The sequence below is a fragment of the Scardinius erythrophthalmus genome, assembly GCF_964197995.2.
Source record: "Scardinius erythrophthalmus genome assembly, chromosome: 7".
In the NCBI taxonomy this organism is placed as follows: domain Eukaryota; kingdom Metazoa; phylum Chordata; class Actinopteri; order Cypriniformes; family Leuciscidae; genus Scardinius; species Scardinius erythrophthalmus.
In genome coordinates this window covers 7,637,344-7,657,138 of record NC_138227.1, presented here as the reverse complement: position 1 = coordinate 7,657,138, position 19,795 = coordinate 7,637,344, and the positions used below count along the sequence as shown (strand labels likewise).

The window sequence follows — 19,795 nt, the reverse complement described above, 5'->3', positions numbered from 1 at the left end:
TATCCCGCCCCTCGGATTGAGCCGTGACTATGGTGAGTTTCCAGACCTAACATCTTGATGTAGGTCTGGCTTGCCAGGCTACAGCTGGACCACTTTTCAGAGAAACTGATGCAGATCTTCAAGAGCAAAGGAGGAGTGAAGATCGCCATGTCGATCACAGACTCTGTTAGTAGAAATGCATGCAACGTATTCTGTTTTGTCTATTTATTGTACAGCTTTCTGCATTTGGCTAATTTCAGTCTTGATTTCCCCCCTGCTGTAGTGTGACAACATTAAACATCAGGAGAGAGCGCATCCTGAAAGGCCTGATCATCTACCTCACTGATGATCCAGACTCTTTCTACAAGGAGTATGTGGTAATGACATGTTGGCGCCCAGCAACGTAGATCTGCGACTTGGAAGGCCATGACGTGCCTAAATTCAGGGTCCGACTGTCAGCTGCATAATCGATGGAGAAATGCTTCAGTCTATCAGTCCTTATGTGGAAATGTACTATGTTTATGTATTTCTTAGCCAATCAGAATCATTTAACCTGAAGCAAGGATGTAGCTTAGCACTTTGTGAAGGGTGTAATTGCTGTGATTTTTGTAACTGTAACAGAGCGGCCTATGAACTCATTCTGCCAGATAAAAATACAAACTATCATCATTAAAACTTTTCTTCATTTGACTGCACTCTTGACTCCGGGTCTTCAGTCATCATATCTGGTTCTGGGTCTTTAACTGTATTATCCCCTTACAGTAATCGAGGAGTTTTATAAAGGTTTTTACAGTGGATGCCATTTAAAACAAGTTAAAGTCGGTAAGTCTATCTTTCACAGCCTCGCTTTCATTCCTGTCATGGCGCTGCTCTGAATACAGTCTAGTTCCCTGTTTTCACCTCATTAATTATGGTGGGGTCATTAGTGTCAACAGGTTGAGGCAACCGCCAATATGCTATTATTATGGAGAAAACTGATCCTGGACCAGCGGTTATGAGCAGTTTTTCTCTCTAAAAGCAATCAAAAGCTTCAGCTGGCAGTGGTTTGAGTGAGAAGTCTTGTCAAGTCTTACACACACACCTCTTATGATTATTTACCTTCGTGTTTTGTTCATACAGTGGCGATTCTAGGGGGTGGCCTGGGGTGGCCGGGGCCACCCCTGAAAGCTCATTGGCCACCCCTGTGGCCACCCCAGATCTGATAGGTAGTTGGTCAAGTTCGTCAACCCAAGAAATGAGAAATGTTGCCAATCAATGATGACAGCTGATCAACTGATTTAGGGCCAGTTTAAATTTTTTAACTAACACAGTAACGGTCAAACTGAGACTTTGAGAGCTGATTTCTGCTCAGCGGACGTTTGGCCATGCAGGTCAGGTGACTTATGAGATGAAAGTACGTGCGCTGCACGGTGCACCTGCTGCTGCTAGTCCGTGAAACAAGAGGACGGTGACGGTCACACAGTTGCAACAATACAACAACAATAAAAACGCTGGAATCAGTCTATTGAGAGGTATGGTCGGGATCCAAAGCAGCAGAGTGCGGCTCGGGAATATAGATCTGATGGCCGAGTGCGGGCACGGGCGGTAATGCACTCGTGTGTGTGCTGGTTGCGGGGGAGAGTAAAACGATTCGCGGGACTCCCGCAAAATAGAATTATCTATAAACTGAACATCTAAAAACAAATAAATTGTCATTCATCTGTTGCACAAAAGCAACAAGAACAACTAAAACAAAATAGAAACGATTTACAGGCCAGAGTCTCTATGTATAACATGTTTGCATTTGCAACAATGTAGCCAATCACAGACATATGTGTTGATTTCTTGAACGCAGTGGCCAATCAGAGACATTTAAGATAGAATCCCCTCACCGCTCAAAATGGACTTTTTGTTCAGTGCTGATTTCTGCATAGGCTACTGGCAAATCATCTGATTATAGCAAACAAAGTGTATATATTATGAAAGATTCATTATGCAGCCAGTTTCATTGATAATAACAGAGATTTGTGAGATCACGATGAACTGAGATGTCAGCTTTTTAGGAATTATTAAGGGAGAAATCCGTCCTGCGCAGGTCTCTAATGTAGACTTTAAAAAGTAAGTAAGAATCTAAGTAAGAATCTTTATTGTCAATGTATATCAAGTATACAATGAAATTGCAATGCTCTACGGCCAGTGCATAATAAATATAAAAATTGTTAAAACAATAAATAAATAAAAAATATAAGACAGAATTTAAGAATATATAAGACAGAGACTACAGCTCACTCCATATTGTCCACATGTGTTATGAATTGAAAAACAAACGACTAACATTATATTTACATTAAAAGTAGCCTAGGCTGCAATCTAGTGTATGTGAACCTTTTTGCAGATAAACACAAGTGCATTTTCAGACAAGTTAATGGACAAGTTAATTGAGTAGCCTAAATCATATTCCCACTACGGTAATTAATAACAGACTATAGTAAACACATCTCCTAAATAGGCCTGTGACTGTATCTTACATTTTATGAAATAGTACCATTATTTAAAAATAAAGTTTGCACTTTGTTACTATTATTAAAATCCTCTATTGTTCATAAGAGTTTAAGGGTTTTCATAACATTACTTTATAGTAGGCTATATATGGCCACCCCACTCAAGTTTTGTGTCCCATCTTGGCCACCCCAGTAAAAATGTCCTGGATACGCCACTGTGTTCATATTCTGTTAACTGGCAATTTTATTTATAAATGGATTTTGTTGTTTTCATGAAACTGTTGGCTGACAATAAATCACATTTAAAATTGAGGTCCAACTTAATTCACCAAGATCCGCGCACTTTAAAGTTTCTGGCCTCTCCACTGCTGTATATCTTATTTATATTCAAAAGAATACCCTGCAATTACATAATAAGAGAGACATGTAGAAAAGCAATACTGTAACTGTAATCGAGTAAAGGTGAATAAATTGTTAAATCCATACATATATATATATATATATATATAGTGCATTATTAATTATTATAATAGTGGATTGGTCCATAACAGAGCGGAGATGTGATTTACTGAATGCGGCCCCTTTAAGAAATATGACACCGCGCGCACTGAGCATGCGCAGAAGAGAGAAGTGCGAGAGCCTCTCTATGGTTTTGTTTTCTTTCTTCTCTCTTTTTATTTTTGTAAAAAGACGCTTGTCTCATTTGACGCTAAAATGAATGCAACAGTCGAACACGTAAAAAGAGAGAAGTGCGAGAGACGAGCGCTGAAAACTTTCACCAGTTGAGGCTGAAAGTGACGCTGTTAACGATCGTGAATGAAGGACAAATGTGGAATATTTTCTCTGGATGTCGTATATTTCCAGTCTGCAGGTCAGAGATGTTATATTTATCATGTTAGAATTAATGTTTGTGTTGCCTATATGTACATTGTTCTTAGTGTAACGTACAGAGAATTAAATCATTAGTTTGATCAGCCTCTATTCAGTCTGTATAGGGATATTGTGTATGATTTCAGTTATCTTGGTTAGATTCCTGTTTAATTCATATATGAATTAAATAATTTAACATGTGACTTGTTTCATCCTTATAAAATCTGGAGTCACATAAAAATGAACAACCTTCATATAGAGCCGTTTTAAATGCTGCTATAACCATATCAAAATGATCTATATTTCTTAAAGGGGTCATAGACTGAGAATTCAAATTTTCCTTGATCCTTTGACAGTCAAGAGTTCGTTATACTATAAAAATACCCTGCAAGTTTCAAAACTCAAAACTTTCTTGTTATTCCAAAAACTGCTTTTATTAAAACCAAGGCCAGCAAATGACAGGATCTAAAAAGTGGAGACGTGTGACGTCACAGGGCAGCTTTGGCCCCGCCCACTGGAGCGTTATGGTGCTTTTCCACTGCATGGTACGGTACGGCTCAGTTCGGTACGGCTCACTTATGGCGCATTTCCACTGCATGGTACGGTACGGCTCGGTTCGGTACGGCTCACTTATGACGTATTTCCACTGCATGGTACGACTCGCTTTGGCTCGCTTTAAATGGTACCACCTCTGTTGAGGTTCCAAGCGTACCGTACGGATACTAAAATGTGACGTGAAAACACTGCAGATCACTGATTGGTCAGACAGAATTTGTGACACGAGACACTAAACCCGCTAGATTTAGGCTGCGTCTCATTTCTCTGTCTTACCCCTTACTCTTACCCCTTCCCCTCGGTTTTGCGCGTTCATGTGAGGGGAAGTGGTGTCCCAATTCTCATTTTGATTAAGGGCTAGGGCCAAGGCGTAGGGCTACATAGCCCTTGAAACGAAGTCTGCGGAAGACCACACTTGAAAGAGAGGGGTAGGAATTTCTCAGAAGTGAGTCGCACAAATGTATGTATTTTCAGCAGTTTAATGACACTCGTGTTTTATGATACCTTTAATAAAACGTTCAAGCGGTTTTAATTGTAATGTTTTTGTTTTGAATCGCTAACGTTAGTTGACCGCTAGCTAGCAGCTATGCGCTATTTGCCGTTTGCTAATGTTTTGCTTATGGTGTCGCCGGCGCCGCCGTTAAATACAATGAAACAATGTCTTTGACTGATGGCACACAAGCGTGCAAAGATAAAGAGAGACCAGGCAATCGATATCACAACCCGAGACGACGGTATCTTCGTTTGTTTATGTCAACGCGTATCGCCTCTGTTGACATAGCAGCCAGCTAGCGGAAAGGGAAGATGACGCAAACGGTAATCGAGTGGTGTCTCATTTCTTAGAGAAACGTTCTTCCCCCTACCCCCCTTCACTCGGTATCGAAGGGCAAGGGGAAGACGCAGACAAAGGGGTAGGGGAAGGGGTAAGACGGAGAAATGAGATTGGCCCTTAAATAGCCAGTAGACAACAGCCAACGCTGTAGCACCTGTTTTTAAAGTATTTGCTTGGAAAAAAAAAGTTAAAAACTAAAAAAAAAAAAGAAATGGCTGAATCGTGGTCAGTGGACGAGGTGCAGACGTTCCTCTCGTTGGTTGCCGAGGAGCGGAGTAGAGGCGGCAACTATAACGATCAGTCCCACCCACTTTGAAGCGGTACTAACTGCAGTGGAAAAGCAACCGAGCTAAAGCGAACCGAACCGTGCCTTACCAAGTCGAGTCGTACCATGCAGTGGAAAAACGAAGCAAACCGAATCGTTCCGCGCCGAGTCGAACTGTACAGAGCCGAACAGAGCCGTACCATGCAGTTGAAAAGCGCCATTAGTGAACAGTGACATGAGAACGAGAAAAGAGAGATACAGGATCAATACCATTACCTTACAAACAATCCTAATGCTAGGATAGTGGGGCGTTTCCCCCAACAATGTGAATGTCTCAGCAGTGCATTATTTGTTTGTATTCGGTGTATTTCACTGTGGATTATTTGGTCAATTTCGGCGCAGGCTTTGCAAACAGACTTTTAAGATATGGATCTGCCAGCTTCGCCACAAACATGTAAGCAGACATGTTTATTCTAATGACTGATCTGTGATGTAATTATTCAAGTTCAGACAGATTATCTCTCAAAATATCATTCAATACTGTTTATGCATCAGTAAATCAAGCCAGTGACTAAACAATCAACTTCACATCGTTTCTCTTAGTAGGATGAAAATAATCTTATTTAAACTGTAATTAAATTAAATAAAGAAAGTGATAAAAGAACCCTCCCTTTCCAATTGCGCAAGCTGTCAATCAAACAGCGCAAGTTTATCTGGACACTTGCTAAAACTCGTTGAAATCAATCATCACAAAATCATGACGCTGTTACAATGTACAGTACAACGAAGCTCTTACTGTATTTACATCGTGTTTGCATTGTTATTTGGTGAAAGCCAGAGGTGTAAAGTCCAGGTTCAGAAAGTAAAAGTCCTCCTCTGTAGCTATTGTTCCAATCACCTGGATTTGCTAATTAGCACCGTTTTTTTTAGAGAGAGTTCCACATGTAATACTAGCTATTTCATATGCAAACATGTCAGGCCAATCACAGCAGTGGGTTTTCCGTTTACACTGAAGTCTCAGCAGACACGCCCCTTAAAACAGAGTGTTCAAATCAGAGGCTAAACTCAAGCTTGGAAAAATGCCTTTTATTTATAAATTATGCCAATTTTTTATGTTAAAATCAGACTAACATTATAAGGGCACCACAGGAAACATTATAAAATAATAAAATAATCCAGTCTATGACCCCTTTAAATCGAGCACACATGGTCATTTAATTGAAGAAGTGTAGGCTAATTATTAATGTATTTCAGTATAAACTCAGTAACCTTGAATTTGGCAGATCTGGTGTCCCTCACAACAATTCACCAATTAAGAAAGCTTTAGTTCAACCGATAATTGCAGTATATGATAAATTAAATAATGAGCAATATAATTATGATAAATTATTCTGAAAAAACACTTAAATTATCATAATATTGTGTAGTACTTGTTATCCACATTTTGATGGTCAAGTGTTATATTATTTCCTTTTGTGCATCATTCTCAGTCCCTTAATCGATGGTTGATTTCTGTCGTCTCATGTTATATTTCTGATTAGTTTAGATATTAATATGATATAACCTGTGCCACGTTTCATCCTTATTATATCCTGGGTTACTTAAAAATGATCAACCTACAGTTGTTTTATATGCTACTAAAATGTAACCATCAAAATGCTCTATATTTGAACTAAATCAAAGGCACCACTTGTGTTTTGCTGTTAAAGTAATCCAGTATAAATTCAGTAACTTATCTTTGATTTTTCCAGATCTGGTCCTGTGGGCGTCAGTATCACACAGTGATCACAGTTCACACCTGCAGTGAAGCCCCTCCCACAACAATTCACCAATAAATACTGGGAATATTCCCATCATCCTACAAGAGAAGGACAAACTCCAGGAGTAGCAGCTGAAATCTGTGTGACTGTTAAAGGTGGAGTTTATTAAAGAGGAGATTGAAGACATGAGGGATCCAGAACCATCCAGAATAAAACATGAAGATACTGAGGAACAAATAGGTTGGTGTCCATTCTTGATTCTTCATTGTTGACTGCTTTCGTAGCTGTGAAATATGGATGACAAATGATAGAGAAATGCATCTAAATCAGGGGTGGGCAAACTTTTTGGCTCAAGGGCCACACTGGGTTTTAAAATTTGACAGAGGGCCGGCCCAGTAGCAGATTATGAAGCACAATCTCATGAAAGTGCCACGAATTTTATTTCTCGTGCCATTATATGCCAAAAAGGTTTTTTTTTTTTTTCGTGAATATGCTACGCACTGTAAACCCCTTGGTTAGGATTAGGGGTGTGGAGTGCGTGCCTATTACATGCCATAAAGTGCGTATCATATGCACGCGAAATTTGCGTATCATAAGCACTACAAATACAATTCGTGGTATTCGCACTTTCATGAGATCGGGCTGAGCAAACAGACATTTACGTTGTGGCAACGTCTGCGCGAAATTCAACACCTGAGAGGCCATATTGACCATATTCTGACAATACATTTTTTTATGTTAGATATCCCCCATTTAGCATGTTATGTCTTGAATGTTAATTTTTAATTAGTCAGATGTTAGATAGCCTATACTTTTTAAATATTGTTTATTCTTATTATTATTTAATGGGCCTAACAGTAAATTAGAAACAAAATACCAGCAAGTGTACACTTAGAAGAGTAAAAATGACAGAAGGTTACGTTAATTCACCTTTATCAAAACTGCATGGCAATTTGCACTTCCAAAAGTCAAACATTTGTGGAAAAAAAAACGAAATAAACGAATACAAATTTATTTTAAGAATAATAAATTAAAACATAAAAAGCAAAGGCAGATCAGAACATTTAATGAAAAAAAAAAAAAAAAAACGGGTTCTGTAGCACTACATGGCAGACACGAGCGTAGTCGAAAGCCGGGCGATAAACGGAATCAGTCAGGATACATCCACAAATCCAGAGGAGCTAAATAACTAATATTTAAAATAACTAAAACTAGCAGACAAATCAAAGGAAAAACTAAGGTGTGCAAGCGGTTACCAAACATTTTTTTTCTCTGTGAGCTTCCAAAAAAGGAAAAAACATTAACGTGCAACCAGTCTATGCGCTTAAGTCGCTGTCTGTTTGGTTTCCATGGTGACGCGTCATTGCTTGTTACGTGACGCACCGCAGCCACAACAGCGCTGAATGAATGATGATCTGCTTTTATGTCATTTTTCCTTTTTTACATTTGTTAGCTATGGCATGCATGCAATATCTGATATTCCGATTGTCAAATATATGCAACGCAATATATAAGGCAAAGTATTGCAAGAAAAAAGGTAAAATTAATGCGATCTTAAGACATTTTTTTAAATACTCGGCGGGCCGGATTAAACAGCCTAACGGGCCGTATGTGGCCCGCGGGCCGTAGTTTGCCCACCCCTGATCTAAATGATCATAACCCAGTTTTAATCGCATTAACAAGTGAATGACAGAACCGAACTTTCAAAGATACATTATACAGACAGGTGTCTTGTTTTCTGCTTGCTAAGTGTTTTTAATTTTCACATTTAACCTCACTGAACTGATTCTAACTGATTAATACATTTATTTTAGACCAGATGGAAGTGACGGAGCAAAGACAGAAACTAAATGACGTGAAGAAACACTGTGACTTACAAACTCAAGGAACAAAAGCCAAAAAGCTGCACTCCTGCTCTCAGTGTGGAAAGAGTTTCCTAAATAATGGAGACCTTAAAAAACACGAAAGAATTCACACTGGAGAGAAACCGTATACATGCCCTCAGTGTGGAAATAGTTTCAGACAAAAAGGAAGCCTTAAGACACACATGAGAATTCACACTGGAGAGAAACTGTATACATGCCCTCATTGTGGAAAGAGTTTTTCTCAAGCATCAAATCTCAGTGTTCATCTGCACATTCACTCTGGAGAAAAACCATTTAACTGTGATCAGTGTGGTAAAAGTTTTAATTCATCATCAAATCTTTCGCAACACCTGATAGTTCATTCAGATGAGAAGCCTTATGTGTGTTCTCTCTGTGGAAAGAATTTTTCACGACTGAACAGTTTTAAACAGCACCAGAAAACACATGATGAAGTGAAAGATCATGTGTGCTTTGACTGCGGAAAGAGCTTTGCTATATCTAGTCATCTGAAACAGCACCAAAGAATTCATACTGGAGAAAAACCTTACAAGTGCTCATCTTGTGACAAGAGTTTTGCTCGGTCTGGATACCTGAAACTACATGAGCGAGTTCATACTGGAGAAAAGCCGTACCACTGCACTCAGTGTGAGAAGAGTTTCAAAGATGCAAAAAGTTTAAAAGAACATCTGCGTGTTCACTCTGGGGAAAAGCCATTTAACTGTGAACAGTGTGGAGCAAAGTTTATTTTGTCAAAACATCTGAAAAGTCACATGATAGTTCATACAGATGAGAAGCCTTATGCGTGTTCTCTCTGTGAAAAGAGTTTTTCACGGCTGAAAGGTTTTAAACTGCACCAGAAAACACATAATGGAGTGAAAGATCATGTGTGCTTTAAATGTGGGAAGAGCTTTACTAGAGCTGACCATCTGAAACGGCACCAAAGAATTCATACTGGAGAAAGTATGAAAAAAGAAATATTGTGAAAAGAGTTTTGCTCTGTCTGGAAATCTGAAATCAAACAAGCGAATTCATACTGGAGAAAAGCCGTAATACTCTACTCAGTGTGAGAAGAGTTTCAAACGTTTATCAAGCCTTCACCCTCATATGAAAAAATATTTAAAGAGATCAACATTCGTTTTCATGTCAAATACATTAAAGTAAACTGAGATAAAATATGGAGTTTTTTATAAAAGCACTATATCATCTAGATTCATTTTGTTAATTTGGTGAAAAGCTTGGTTACCTAGAAAGACTTAAAGGGATAGTTCACCCAAACATGAATTCGGTCATTAATTAATCAACCTCATGACGTTCCAAACCTGTAAGACTTTCGTTCATCTTCAAAACACAAATGAAGATCTTTTTGATGAAAGCCTAATTTGAGCCCTCTGGTTCTCTGTCTATACTCCTGCTGCTCGACCTCAGCTCTGCCTTTGATACTGTCTCCTATGAACTACTCATTTACTCATTTCTCGCCTTTCGGATGTGGGTATTTCTGGTGCTGCTCTTTCTTGGTTCTCTTCCTATCTCTCTGACAGACAATTTTACATTTCAGTACAAGATTCTCGCTCACTTACTGTCCCCATGAAGCAAGGTGCACCCCAGGGATCCGTTCTCGGGCCATTTTTATTCATAATTTACATAATACCTCTTTGTCAGATCTTTCACTGTCATGGTATATACAAACTATACGCCTGCTGTATCTATCACAACCGACAAAATCTCTGCTTGTGTGCATGAAATAAAAGATTGGCTTCATTCAGATTTCCTAAAAATGAACATGGACAAAACTGAGATTATTTTTTAGATTATTCTGCTGTATGTTGCACAGTCTACATAATTCTCCTTTACTGTACTTTTACTCTCATCTACCTACTGTTGTTTTGTTTGTTATCATTGTCCTTTGCCATTATTGTTGTTTGTTCATTGTAAAGCGTCCTTGAGCCCTGAAAAGGCGCTATATAAATAAAAATTATTATTATTATAATTATTATTCATAAGCCAACACCATTGCTTTTAAGTGGACAATCTGGAATCCCTTCTCTCTTTAGTATAGCTATGTCCTTTTGAGTGATTTACATATATGGTTTACAATCAAATTATTAATGAATAATCAATATTTTTCCTCTATATTATATGAGTGTGATTATCAAAAATATTATTTTATGTATTCTTTAAACGTCTGTAGGAAATATCTGAGAGGTGCAGTGCTTGCATATTTAGCCCGGCTTCCAGAAATAAATTATGGACTCATTTGGCAATACATACTTCTGCTTTTCTAGGGTACCCTGACAGCTATGGTCACTGGAGTTGCTGAAAACTTTAGTTAGAGTGACCGTTTCTTATTAAAGCCTTTACAGTTAGATATAAAGTGTCCTCTCCTGGAGAGAAAAAGAATATGTTATCTTAATGTTTTGAGAAGAGTCTCCTGTTTATAGTTGAAGCCCGACCAAATCCAACCTTGAAGAAGCTGTGTGTCTATGTGTGTGTTAGTATTCTTGGTTACCATAGGGTGACCACCATACGTCCTCTTTTTCCCGGACATGTCCTCTTTTTGGACCTACAGAAATGCGTCCGGCCGGGATTTCTAGATCGCCCAAATAAAAAAATGGAAAGGATGTTTTACTTTATGTATTAAAGTACAATAACATAGTTACAAGGTTGTGAATGCATATGTCAAGTATTTTGTTGATGCATTCTTTAATTGACTGCACTCTTGACTCCTGGTCTTCATTCATCTGATCCTAGACCAGCAGTTATGAGCAGTTTTTCTCTCTAAAAGCAATCAAAAGCTTCAGCTGGCAGTGGTTTGAGTGAGAACTCTTGTCCAGCCTTACACACACACTGCCTATGATAATTTACCTTTGCGTTTTGTTCTTATTCTGTTCACTGGATATTTTATTTATAAATGGATTTTGTTGTTAAACTTGTTTTCATGAAACTGTTGGCTGACAATAAATCACATTTAACATTGAGGTCCAACTTAATTCACCAAGATCCACTCACTTTAAAGTTTCTGGCCTCGCCACTGCTGTATATCTGCATGTATTCAAAAGAAGACACCCTTTAATTAGACTGCAATTACATAATAAGAGAGACATGTAGAAAAACAATACTGTAACTGTTATCGAGTGAAGGTGAATATATTGTTGAATCGATATATATATATATATATATATATATATATATATATATATATATATATATATATATATATTATTATTATTATTATTATTATTATTATTATTGTGCATTATTCATTATTATAATAGTGGATTTGGTCCATAACAGAGCGGAGATGTGATTTACTGAATGCGGCCCCTTTAAGAAAAATGACACCGCGCGCACTGAGCATGCGCAGAAGAGAGAAGTGCGAGAGCCTCTCTATAGTTTTGTTTTCTCTCTTCTCTCTTTTTCTTTTTTGTTGTCTCTTTTGACGCTAAAATGAATGTAACAGTCGAACACGTGAAAACAGAGAATCGCGAGACACGAGACGAGCGCTGAAACTTTCACCAGTTTAAACTGAAAGTGACGCTGTTAACGATCGTGAATGAAGGACAAATGTGGATTATTTTCTCCGGATGTCGTATATTTCCAGTCTGCAGGTCAGAGATGTTATATTTATCTTGTAAGAATTGATGTTTGTGTTGCCTAAATGTACATTGTTCTTATTGTAACGTCCAGATAACAGTGTTGAGTTTCACGCTGATCATGTGTTTCACGTGACCAGATCAAATTACACAACACAGAGAGAGCTGTCAGGGGTAAAAACTAACCACAATCCAGCTGCTTCCTCAAAAAAAAAAAAAAAAAATTACAGCTACTTAAAAAATTAAATTCTTTAAAAATAACACACACACACATTTTTATATATTTATATATTAGGGGTTGCACGACTACTGATTTCTACTAATTTATAGCTTAATGCTACAATTACATAAGTAAACTCTCAAAACATTATAATTATGACATTACATATTTTAATTTTACGTGTAACAAAGTCATAGAAAGTAACGGCATGTAATGTTGTGATTCTAAAATTCACATCATAGTCACAAAACTGTATTGATAGTAAACTGCATTGATAAAACTAATTATAACATTAGTAAAACAGTTAAAACATGAGTACATTTCATTTAGTCATTTTATATTTACCAAGTTTTCAACAGTAATAACAAGAAGTATCTTACTTAAATCGGCTTGAAAGTTAACAGACTAACACAAGTCATCATCGCTATTGTCCTCTCGCCACATGTAGTCTTTGGTCGAGCTCGTGGATTGCTGGTTTGCATTTAGAAATAGAAGCGCATCGACATTAGAGGGATGCAGGCTTGATCTTTGCCTTGTGACGGTGTGGCCGGCCAAGGAAAAAATTCTTTCACTTGGTGTATTGGTGGCAGGGACAGCAAGATAAGATTTAGCCAGCTTGGATAGCCGAGGAAACCGGTGTTCATTACATGCCCACCATTCGAGAGGATTCCCCATGGTGGGAATGCCATAGCCTGGTAATACCAAACTCTGCTACTTCGCTTTGCTTCGTAGACAGAGTCTGGAATGGCATAATAGAGAAGTGTTTTCTCTCTCGCGGGGGTCGCTTGTCTGAAGTTTAAAATCATTGGTTACCCGTAAGCCAATCACATAACGTTTGGTTATGGCGTGTTATGCGCATGCTCAGCCGCATCTAACTTCCACTGTAAACACATGTATTATGCGAAAACAAAACCATCGAGCGAAATACCGGAGTGAACATGGCTGTGAACGACTTTTGCAGATTATGTGAAGTAAATATACGCATCCACGGTACAATCAGCGTCTACGTCACGGCTCTCAGCCCGCCCTCTGTTCGTTGATTGGCCCGGCTGTTTTCAGGCCGGAGGAAAACGGAAAGCTATGACGCTGTCTCAGACTGAGTACAGAAGCGAAATGAAATTGAGCGGAAGTACGAAGTCTGACGTAGTCAGGCTGGGAATGTCAGGCATCTGAAAAAAATCTTGAATCTCATCTTCAAAGGTAGTTGGCTGCTTTGTCGTAGGATTGCAGCTTTTGTAGTTACATCCAAAGAGCTCCTCAATCTTCGAGTGTTGTTTTTTTATGCTCACTGGGCAACGCATTGGCTATCCCGCTGAAGCCCACAGCAACCTCATGTTCACCTGTTGTGACAGTGAAATATGATTCAAGAAGTGGTTTATAAAAGTAAAATAAAAACCATTTAATATGGATTATTATCTCACCTGAAGTTTCTGAATGCTTTGTCTCGCTGTCGTGCAATAATTCGGCGAGATGAGCTTTGGCATCCTCTCTGGCTTTCTCTGGTAGAAACGGCAAACGCTTAAACCGTGGATCCAACATGCACGCGCTAATAGGTAGAGATTTGGCTAAGGTTTCAGAGTCCAGTTTAAACCGCATAACCAGCTGTTTCCGAACCATCTCTTTGAATGTCTGAGTGGCTGTGAGATGATCACCCACGCTGGGCCGCAGAGTGTTTTCTGTCAGACTGATAAGCACTGGATATAGAAAGGACAGGCCGACACATGATTGTTGTCACCTTAGCCAGCGGACTCAGTATGGGAAGCAGCTGTTCCATCAGATCCATTAGTTACCGCTTCGTCAGCGAGTACAGCTTGCACTGGGATTCTCTGCTCGTAAAGCCGATCCAACATGTCGAATGTGGAATTCCATCTAGTAGCACAATCACTTTGGAGTTTTCTCCCTCTGATGGACAGCTGCTCCTGACGTGCTTTCAATGTGCGGGTCGCCGCTGAAGAGTGACGGAAGTGACTGACGACACGCCTGGCAGCGTCAACGCTGAAACCAATGTGGTGAGGCAAGACCTCACAGATTTCCATAGCCCAGTTCATATTGATTGCATTGTCATGAACTGTGCAGAATATGCGTAACTCCCACTCATTAATGGTTTCTGTGAGCTTCTGCGTAATGTTGACAGCAGTGTGTCTCCCTGGCATGATAGTGGTGCCTAACACCCTTGATTTCAACTCCCATAGTTCTTTGATGTAGTGAGCCGTTATTGTTATATATGGACCCATGGTGCAAGAAGTCCAGAGATCAGTAGTGAGGGAGACGTTCTTGCCTTTCATTTCAGACGCAATGTTCGCTTTTAGAGAGTTGTATTTGTGGCCAATTACTTTCCAGAGTGTAGCATTCGATGGAACGGTGTAACTGGGTTCAAAGAAGTTGATAATTCCCCTGAATCCCTCTCCTGAAACTGTAGAGAGTGGTCTTATATCCTTCACTATAAAATCCATGAGTAAATCTGTTATTACCTGTCTTCTCCTCTCTGTAATCGGGCGTTTACAGAATTCTTGATGAAATACTTACACAGATCTGATGGGTGGTGTCTGATGGTGACGTTCGCAATTTTAAATTAATTTATGGTTAGTGCACGCTCGAGTAGTCGATTGTGTCCGACAGCGTTGACTAGTAGTTGAAGTAGTCTCTCGACTACTCGACTAGTCTATGCAAGCCCTAGCCTGGCAAGCCAGACCTACATCAAGATGTTAGGTCTGGAAACTCACCATAGTCACGGCTCAATCCGAGGGGCGGGATAAACGGCTGTCTTTCAAATTCCCTCTGCACGCAATAGGACAGCGCTTCAACCAATCAGAGCGTTTTCCCAACAGCGGAGCTTAGTTGATAGATTCAACTTTTGCCATATCTGGCCGGCAAAACGACGAACACATCTTCCTTTTTTTAAGAATGACTTAAGTGCCGTTCTTTGCTCTTTTCTTAAAGAAAAACTTAACTCCAAGTCCTCCAGAGTCGCGGCCAAAGCCGATTCGAAAGACCGTTGTTCTCCATCAGCAGCCGCCATTCTTTGTTTTCAAGTAGCAGCAGGCAGCCAGGTAACCGTCGCAACTCTGTCGTGTATGTTAAGCCCGCCCCCGCCTACTCTATACACAACGTGATTGGCCTGACCCAATCTGGGTTTTTGCAGCGAGAAGGTTTATTGAGAGTGTCTAGACTACCCTGGCTGCGAAATACATTTTGCTGCCGCTAGGGTGCGTCTAGATTTCTAGGCTATGCAAGCCCTAAAATATATATCGTGTCTTCTAATGTAATTTAGGCTACTTGTAATTTGATTTGATTGTTATCAGAAAATCTACTCTAGACTTTCAGACAAGTAAATCGGTCATTCACTTGTCCAAAAAAAAAAAACTGCTTGTCCAGAATTTTTGTGTGTGTGTGTGTGTGTGTGTGTTGTAAATAGCCTGTAATTTATTCTGAAGCAATATTCTCATCAGTGTTCAGTCAGCTTGATATATTTAAATCTGCATATTTAGGATATTTTAACCTTTATAAATGGCATTTTTCCCTAATGGTTGTATGCTTCATCTTTCATTTTTTTGATAAATAAATAAAATTAGAATAATAAGACACTATAGGACTGTTACCTGTCAAATTTACACTGAAAAAATACAACTGCATTAAATTATGTTATGAAAATGTTTTAGATATTTTTTTGAATTACAAATAAGAAATGTTGGAAAGAATGATATTTTTTAACACGAAACTAAACCACCAGTAGGTGGCGGCAGGTGAACATTTTAATGAATGAGTTATTTATTCAACCGATTAGTTCAAAACACTGAATCATTCAGTAATGAAAACACGTATGAGTGTTGCTGTGAGATGCGTTATGGTTCTGCTGTGATCTTTGTTTGGAACTATTTTCGCTGCTGAAATAGAACAAAAACAGTCTTGTGTCTAAAATGTAAGTTAGTTAATATTACCCTAGCTGAAATCAGTGTCACATTTTGAATCGTGATGGTGTTCAGAAATCTTGCTAGTGTGATGTGTAATGCTAAACTGTATCATATGTTTTAAATATAAAAACTCAACATGAATTTTTTTTACCGCAGTATTTTAACTGAGTTTCTGTGTGTGTGCTTCGCTCATTTGTTTGATTTCTCCTCCTGAGGCTGTGCGAGCCTCAACACAACGTTCCCGGCAGTACATATTCACTATCAATCACCACTTATACTAATGAATGCAGAATCATTGCGTTTTGTTGATTCCCTAGTTATTTTTTGTTATTGACGTTTTAATCTGGTTAATTGTCTTGTCACCACTTGCCCCTTCAAAAAATCCACTTGTCCCGAACAAGCGTTAATGTTTTCCCCCACTCTGCCCTATTGTAGACATAAATGGGAGATTGTAATAAATATTCTGAAGCAATAAAAACATAGAACATTACATTCCTCTGGCAGTATAATGTTAGGTCACTTGAGCAGCGCGCAGCTCTTCATTTAGATCTCACTACTGATTTACACCGGCATCGCTGACAATCATGTCCTCATTCAGATACTGTTGCACAATTAAAATGAAAAATGATAACGCATACGAAACATAACGCAGCCTCTATTGTTATTGATTATTTGCGGAAGCCTACCAGAAGTTAAGTTTGGGCCACAAACGTGCACATGCGCAGTAACGGTTGTTTATGTTGTTGCCCTTGAAACCGACTATAGAGCCGTTTTAAATGCTACTAATATATAACCATATCAAAATTATCTATATTTCTTAAATCAAGCACACATGGTCATTTAATTTAAGAACTGTAAAGATTACAGTATTTCAGTATAAACTCAGTAACCTCGAATTTGGCAGATCTGGTGTCCCTAACAACAATTCACCAAATAAGAAAGCTTTAGTTCAACTGTTAATGGCAATATTTGATAAAGTATTCTGGAATACGTTTAAATAATCATAATCTTGTATTGTACTTGTTATCCACATTTTGATGGTCAAGGATTAGATTATTTCCTTTTGTGCATCATTCTCTGTCCCTTAATCGATGGTTTAGATATTAATTGAATAATAGAGCCTGTGCCCTCTTTCATCCTTATTATATCCTGGGTTACAAAAAAAATATCAACCTACAGTTGTTTTATATGCTACTAATATGTAACCATCAAAATGCTCTATATTTGAACTATAGGATATAGCACAGTATTTGTGTTTACTGTATAAATTCATTAACTTATCTTTGATTTTTCCAGATCTGGTCCTGTGGGCGTCAGTATCATACAATGATTACAGTTCACACCTGCAGTGAAGCCCCTCACACAACAATTCACCAATAAATACTGGGAATATTCCCATCATCCTACAAGAGAAGGACAAACTCCAGGAGTAGCAGCTGAAATCTGTGTGACTGTTAAAGATGGAGTTTATTAAAGAGGAGATTGAAGACATGAGTGATCCAGAACCATCCAGAATAAAACATGAAGATACTGAGGAACAAATAGGTTGGTGTCCATTCTTGATTCTTCATTGTTGACTGCTTTAGTTGCTCTGAAATACTGATGACAAATGATAGAGAAATACATCTAAATGATCATAACCCAGTTTTAATCGCAATAACAAGTGAATGACAGAACCGAACTTTGCACATTAGATGTACTTTATACAGACAGGTGTCTTGTTTCCTGCTTTCTAAGTGTTAATTGTCACATTTAACCTCATTGAACTGATTCTAACTGCTTAATATGTTTATTTTAGTCCAGATGGAAGTGACGGAGCAAAGACAGAAACTAAATGACGTGAAGAAACATTGTGACTTACAAACTCAAGGAACAAAAGCCAAAAAGCTGCACTCCTGCCCTCAGTGTGGAATTAGTTTCCAAAATAATGGAGACCTTAAAAAACACATGAGAATTCACACTGGAGAGAAACCGTATACATGCACTCAGTGTGGAAAGAGTTTTTCTCAAGCATCAGGTCTCTGTCATCATCGGCGCAGTCACTCTGTAGAAAAACCATTAAAGTGTGATCAGTGTGGTAAAGGTTTTAAATCGTCATCAAATCTAAAAACACACCTCCAAGGTCATTCAGATGAGAGGCCTTATTTGTGTTCTCTCTGTGGAAAGAGTTTTTCAAGTCAGGGCAATTTTAAACAGCACCAGAAAACACATGATGAAGTGAAAGATCATGTGTGTTGTGACTGTGGGAAGAGCTTTATTGCATCTAGTAATCTGAAAATGCACCAAAGAATTCATACTGGAGAAAAACCTTACAAGTGCTCATATTGTGACAAGAGTTTTGCTCGGTCTGAAAACCTGAAACTACATGAGCGAGTTCATACTGGAGAGAAGCCGTATCACTGTACTGAGTGTGAGAGAAGTTTCAGAGATTCAAAAAGTTTAAAAGATCATCTGCGCGTTCACTCTGGGGAAAAGTCATTTAACTGTGATCAGTGTGGAGCAAAGTTCATTTTGTCAAAACATCTGAAAAGTCACTTGATCGTTCATTCAGATGAGAAGCCTTATGTGTGTTCTCTCTGTGGAAAGAGTTTTTCACGGATGAAAGGATTTAAACTGCACCGGAAAACACATAATGGAGTGAAAGATCATGTGTGTTGTGACTGTGGGAAAAGCTTTACTAGAGCTGGCAATCTGAAACGGCACCAAATAACTCATACTGGAGAAAAACCTTACAAGTGCTCAAATTGTGACAAGAGTTTCACTCAGTCTGAACACCTGAAACTACATGAGCAACTTCATACTGGAGAGAAGCCGTAATACTGTACTCCGTATGAGAAGAGTTTTAAACATTTATCAAGCCTTCACACTCATATAAAAAAATGCTTAATGTGATCAATTTATTTTCATTTATTTTCTTGTCAAATACAATAAAGTAAGCTGAGATCAAATTTGTAGTTTTCATAAAAGCACTATATCAGATTAATTTAGTTAATGTGGTGAAAAGCTTGGTTAACTACGAAGACTTAAAGGGAAAGTTCACCCAAAAATTCTGTCATTAATTACTCACCCTCATGTCGTTCCAAACCTGTAAGACTTCTTCAAAACACAAATAAAAATATATTTTTTTATTAAATCTGAGAGCCTAATTTCATTCTGTTCATCATAAAGCTACCGTGTCTTTTCAGAAAATGTTTGACTAAACCACTGGTGTTACATGTATGATCTGTCTCTCATGTTTCATAGTGTTTTTGGTTTAGTTCTGTGACCCAGTTCTTCTTCTTCTTCTTCTTCTTGTTACTGGCCGCTCACTCCTTAGGAGTATTACCGCCACCTACTGTGCAGCCTACATGGGTGATGCATCTGTATATTACTTTTATTTTATATACATTCCTTCCCTCTTCTCTCCTTTTATTTGTGGATGTAATGCCTCACCCACCTTCTGCTGGTGCTGCGTGTTCTGTGACCCAG

General features: G+C 38.5%; 1 protein-coding gene across 3 annotated transcripts; it reads left to right on the top strand.

Annotated features, from left to right (window-relative positions):
• The first annotated feature begins 3,076 nt into the window (after window positions 1-3,076).
• On the top strand, window positions 3,077-19,456 carry LOC308694230 (uncharacterized protein). 3 transcript variants are annotated; one of them, XM_081371634.1, is made up of 4 exons: window positions 3,077-3,330; window positions 6,733-6,981; window positions 17,624-17,872; window positions 18,126-19,456. In XM_081371634.1, exons 3-4 carry the CDS (start codon window positions 17,788-17,790, stop codon window positions 19,142-19,144), a joined length of 1,104 nt encoding a protein of 367 aa, XP_081227760.1. In that variant the 5' UTR covers window positions 3,077-3,330; window positions 6,733-6,981; window positions 17,624-17,787; the 3' UTR covers window positions 19,145-19,456. The 3 variants fall into 3 exon arrangements, with proteins under 3 accessions (XP_081227760.1, XP_081227762.1, XP_081227761.1); XM_081371636.1 differs by lacking the exons at window positions 17,624-17,872; window positions 18,126-19,456 and adding an exon at window positions 8,556-10,626; XM_081371635.1 differs by lacking the exons at window positions 3,077-3,330; window positions 6,733-6,981 and adding an exon at window positions 11,992-12,211.
• The last annotated feature ends 339 nt before the right edge of the window (window positions 19,457-19,795 follow it).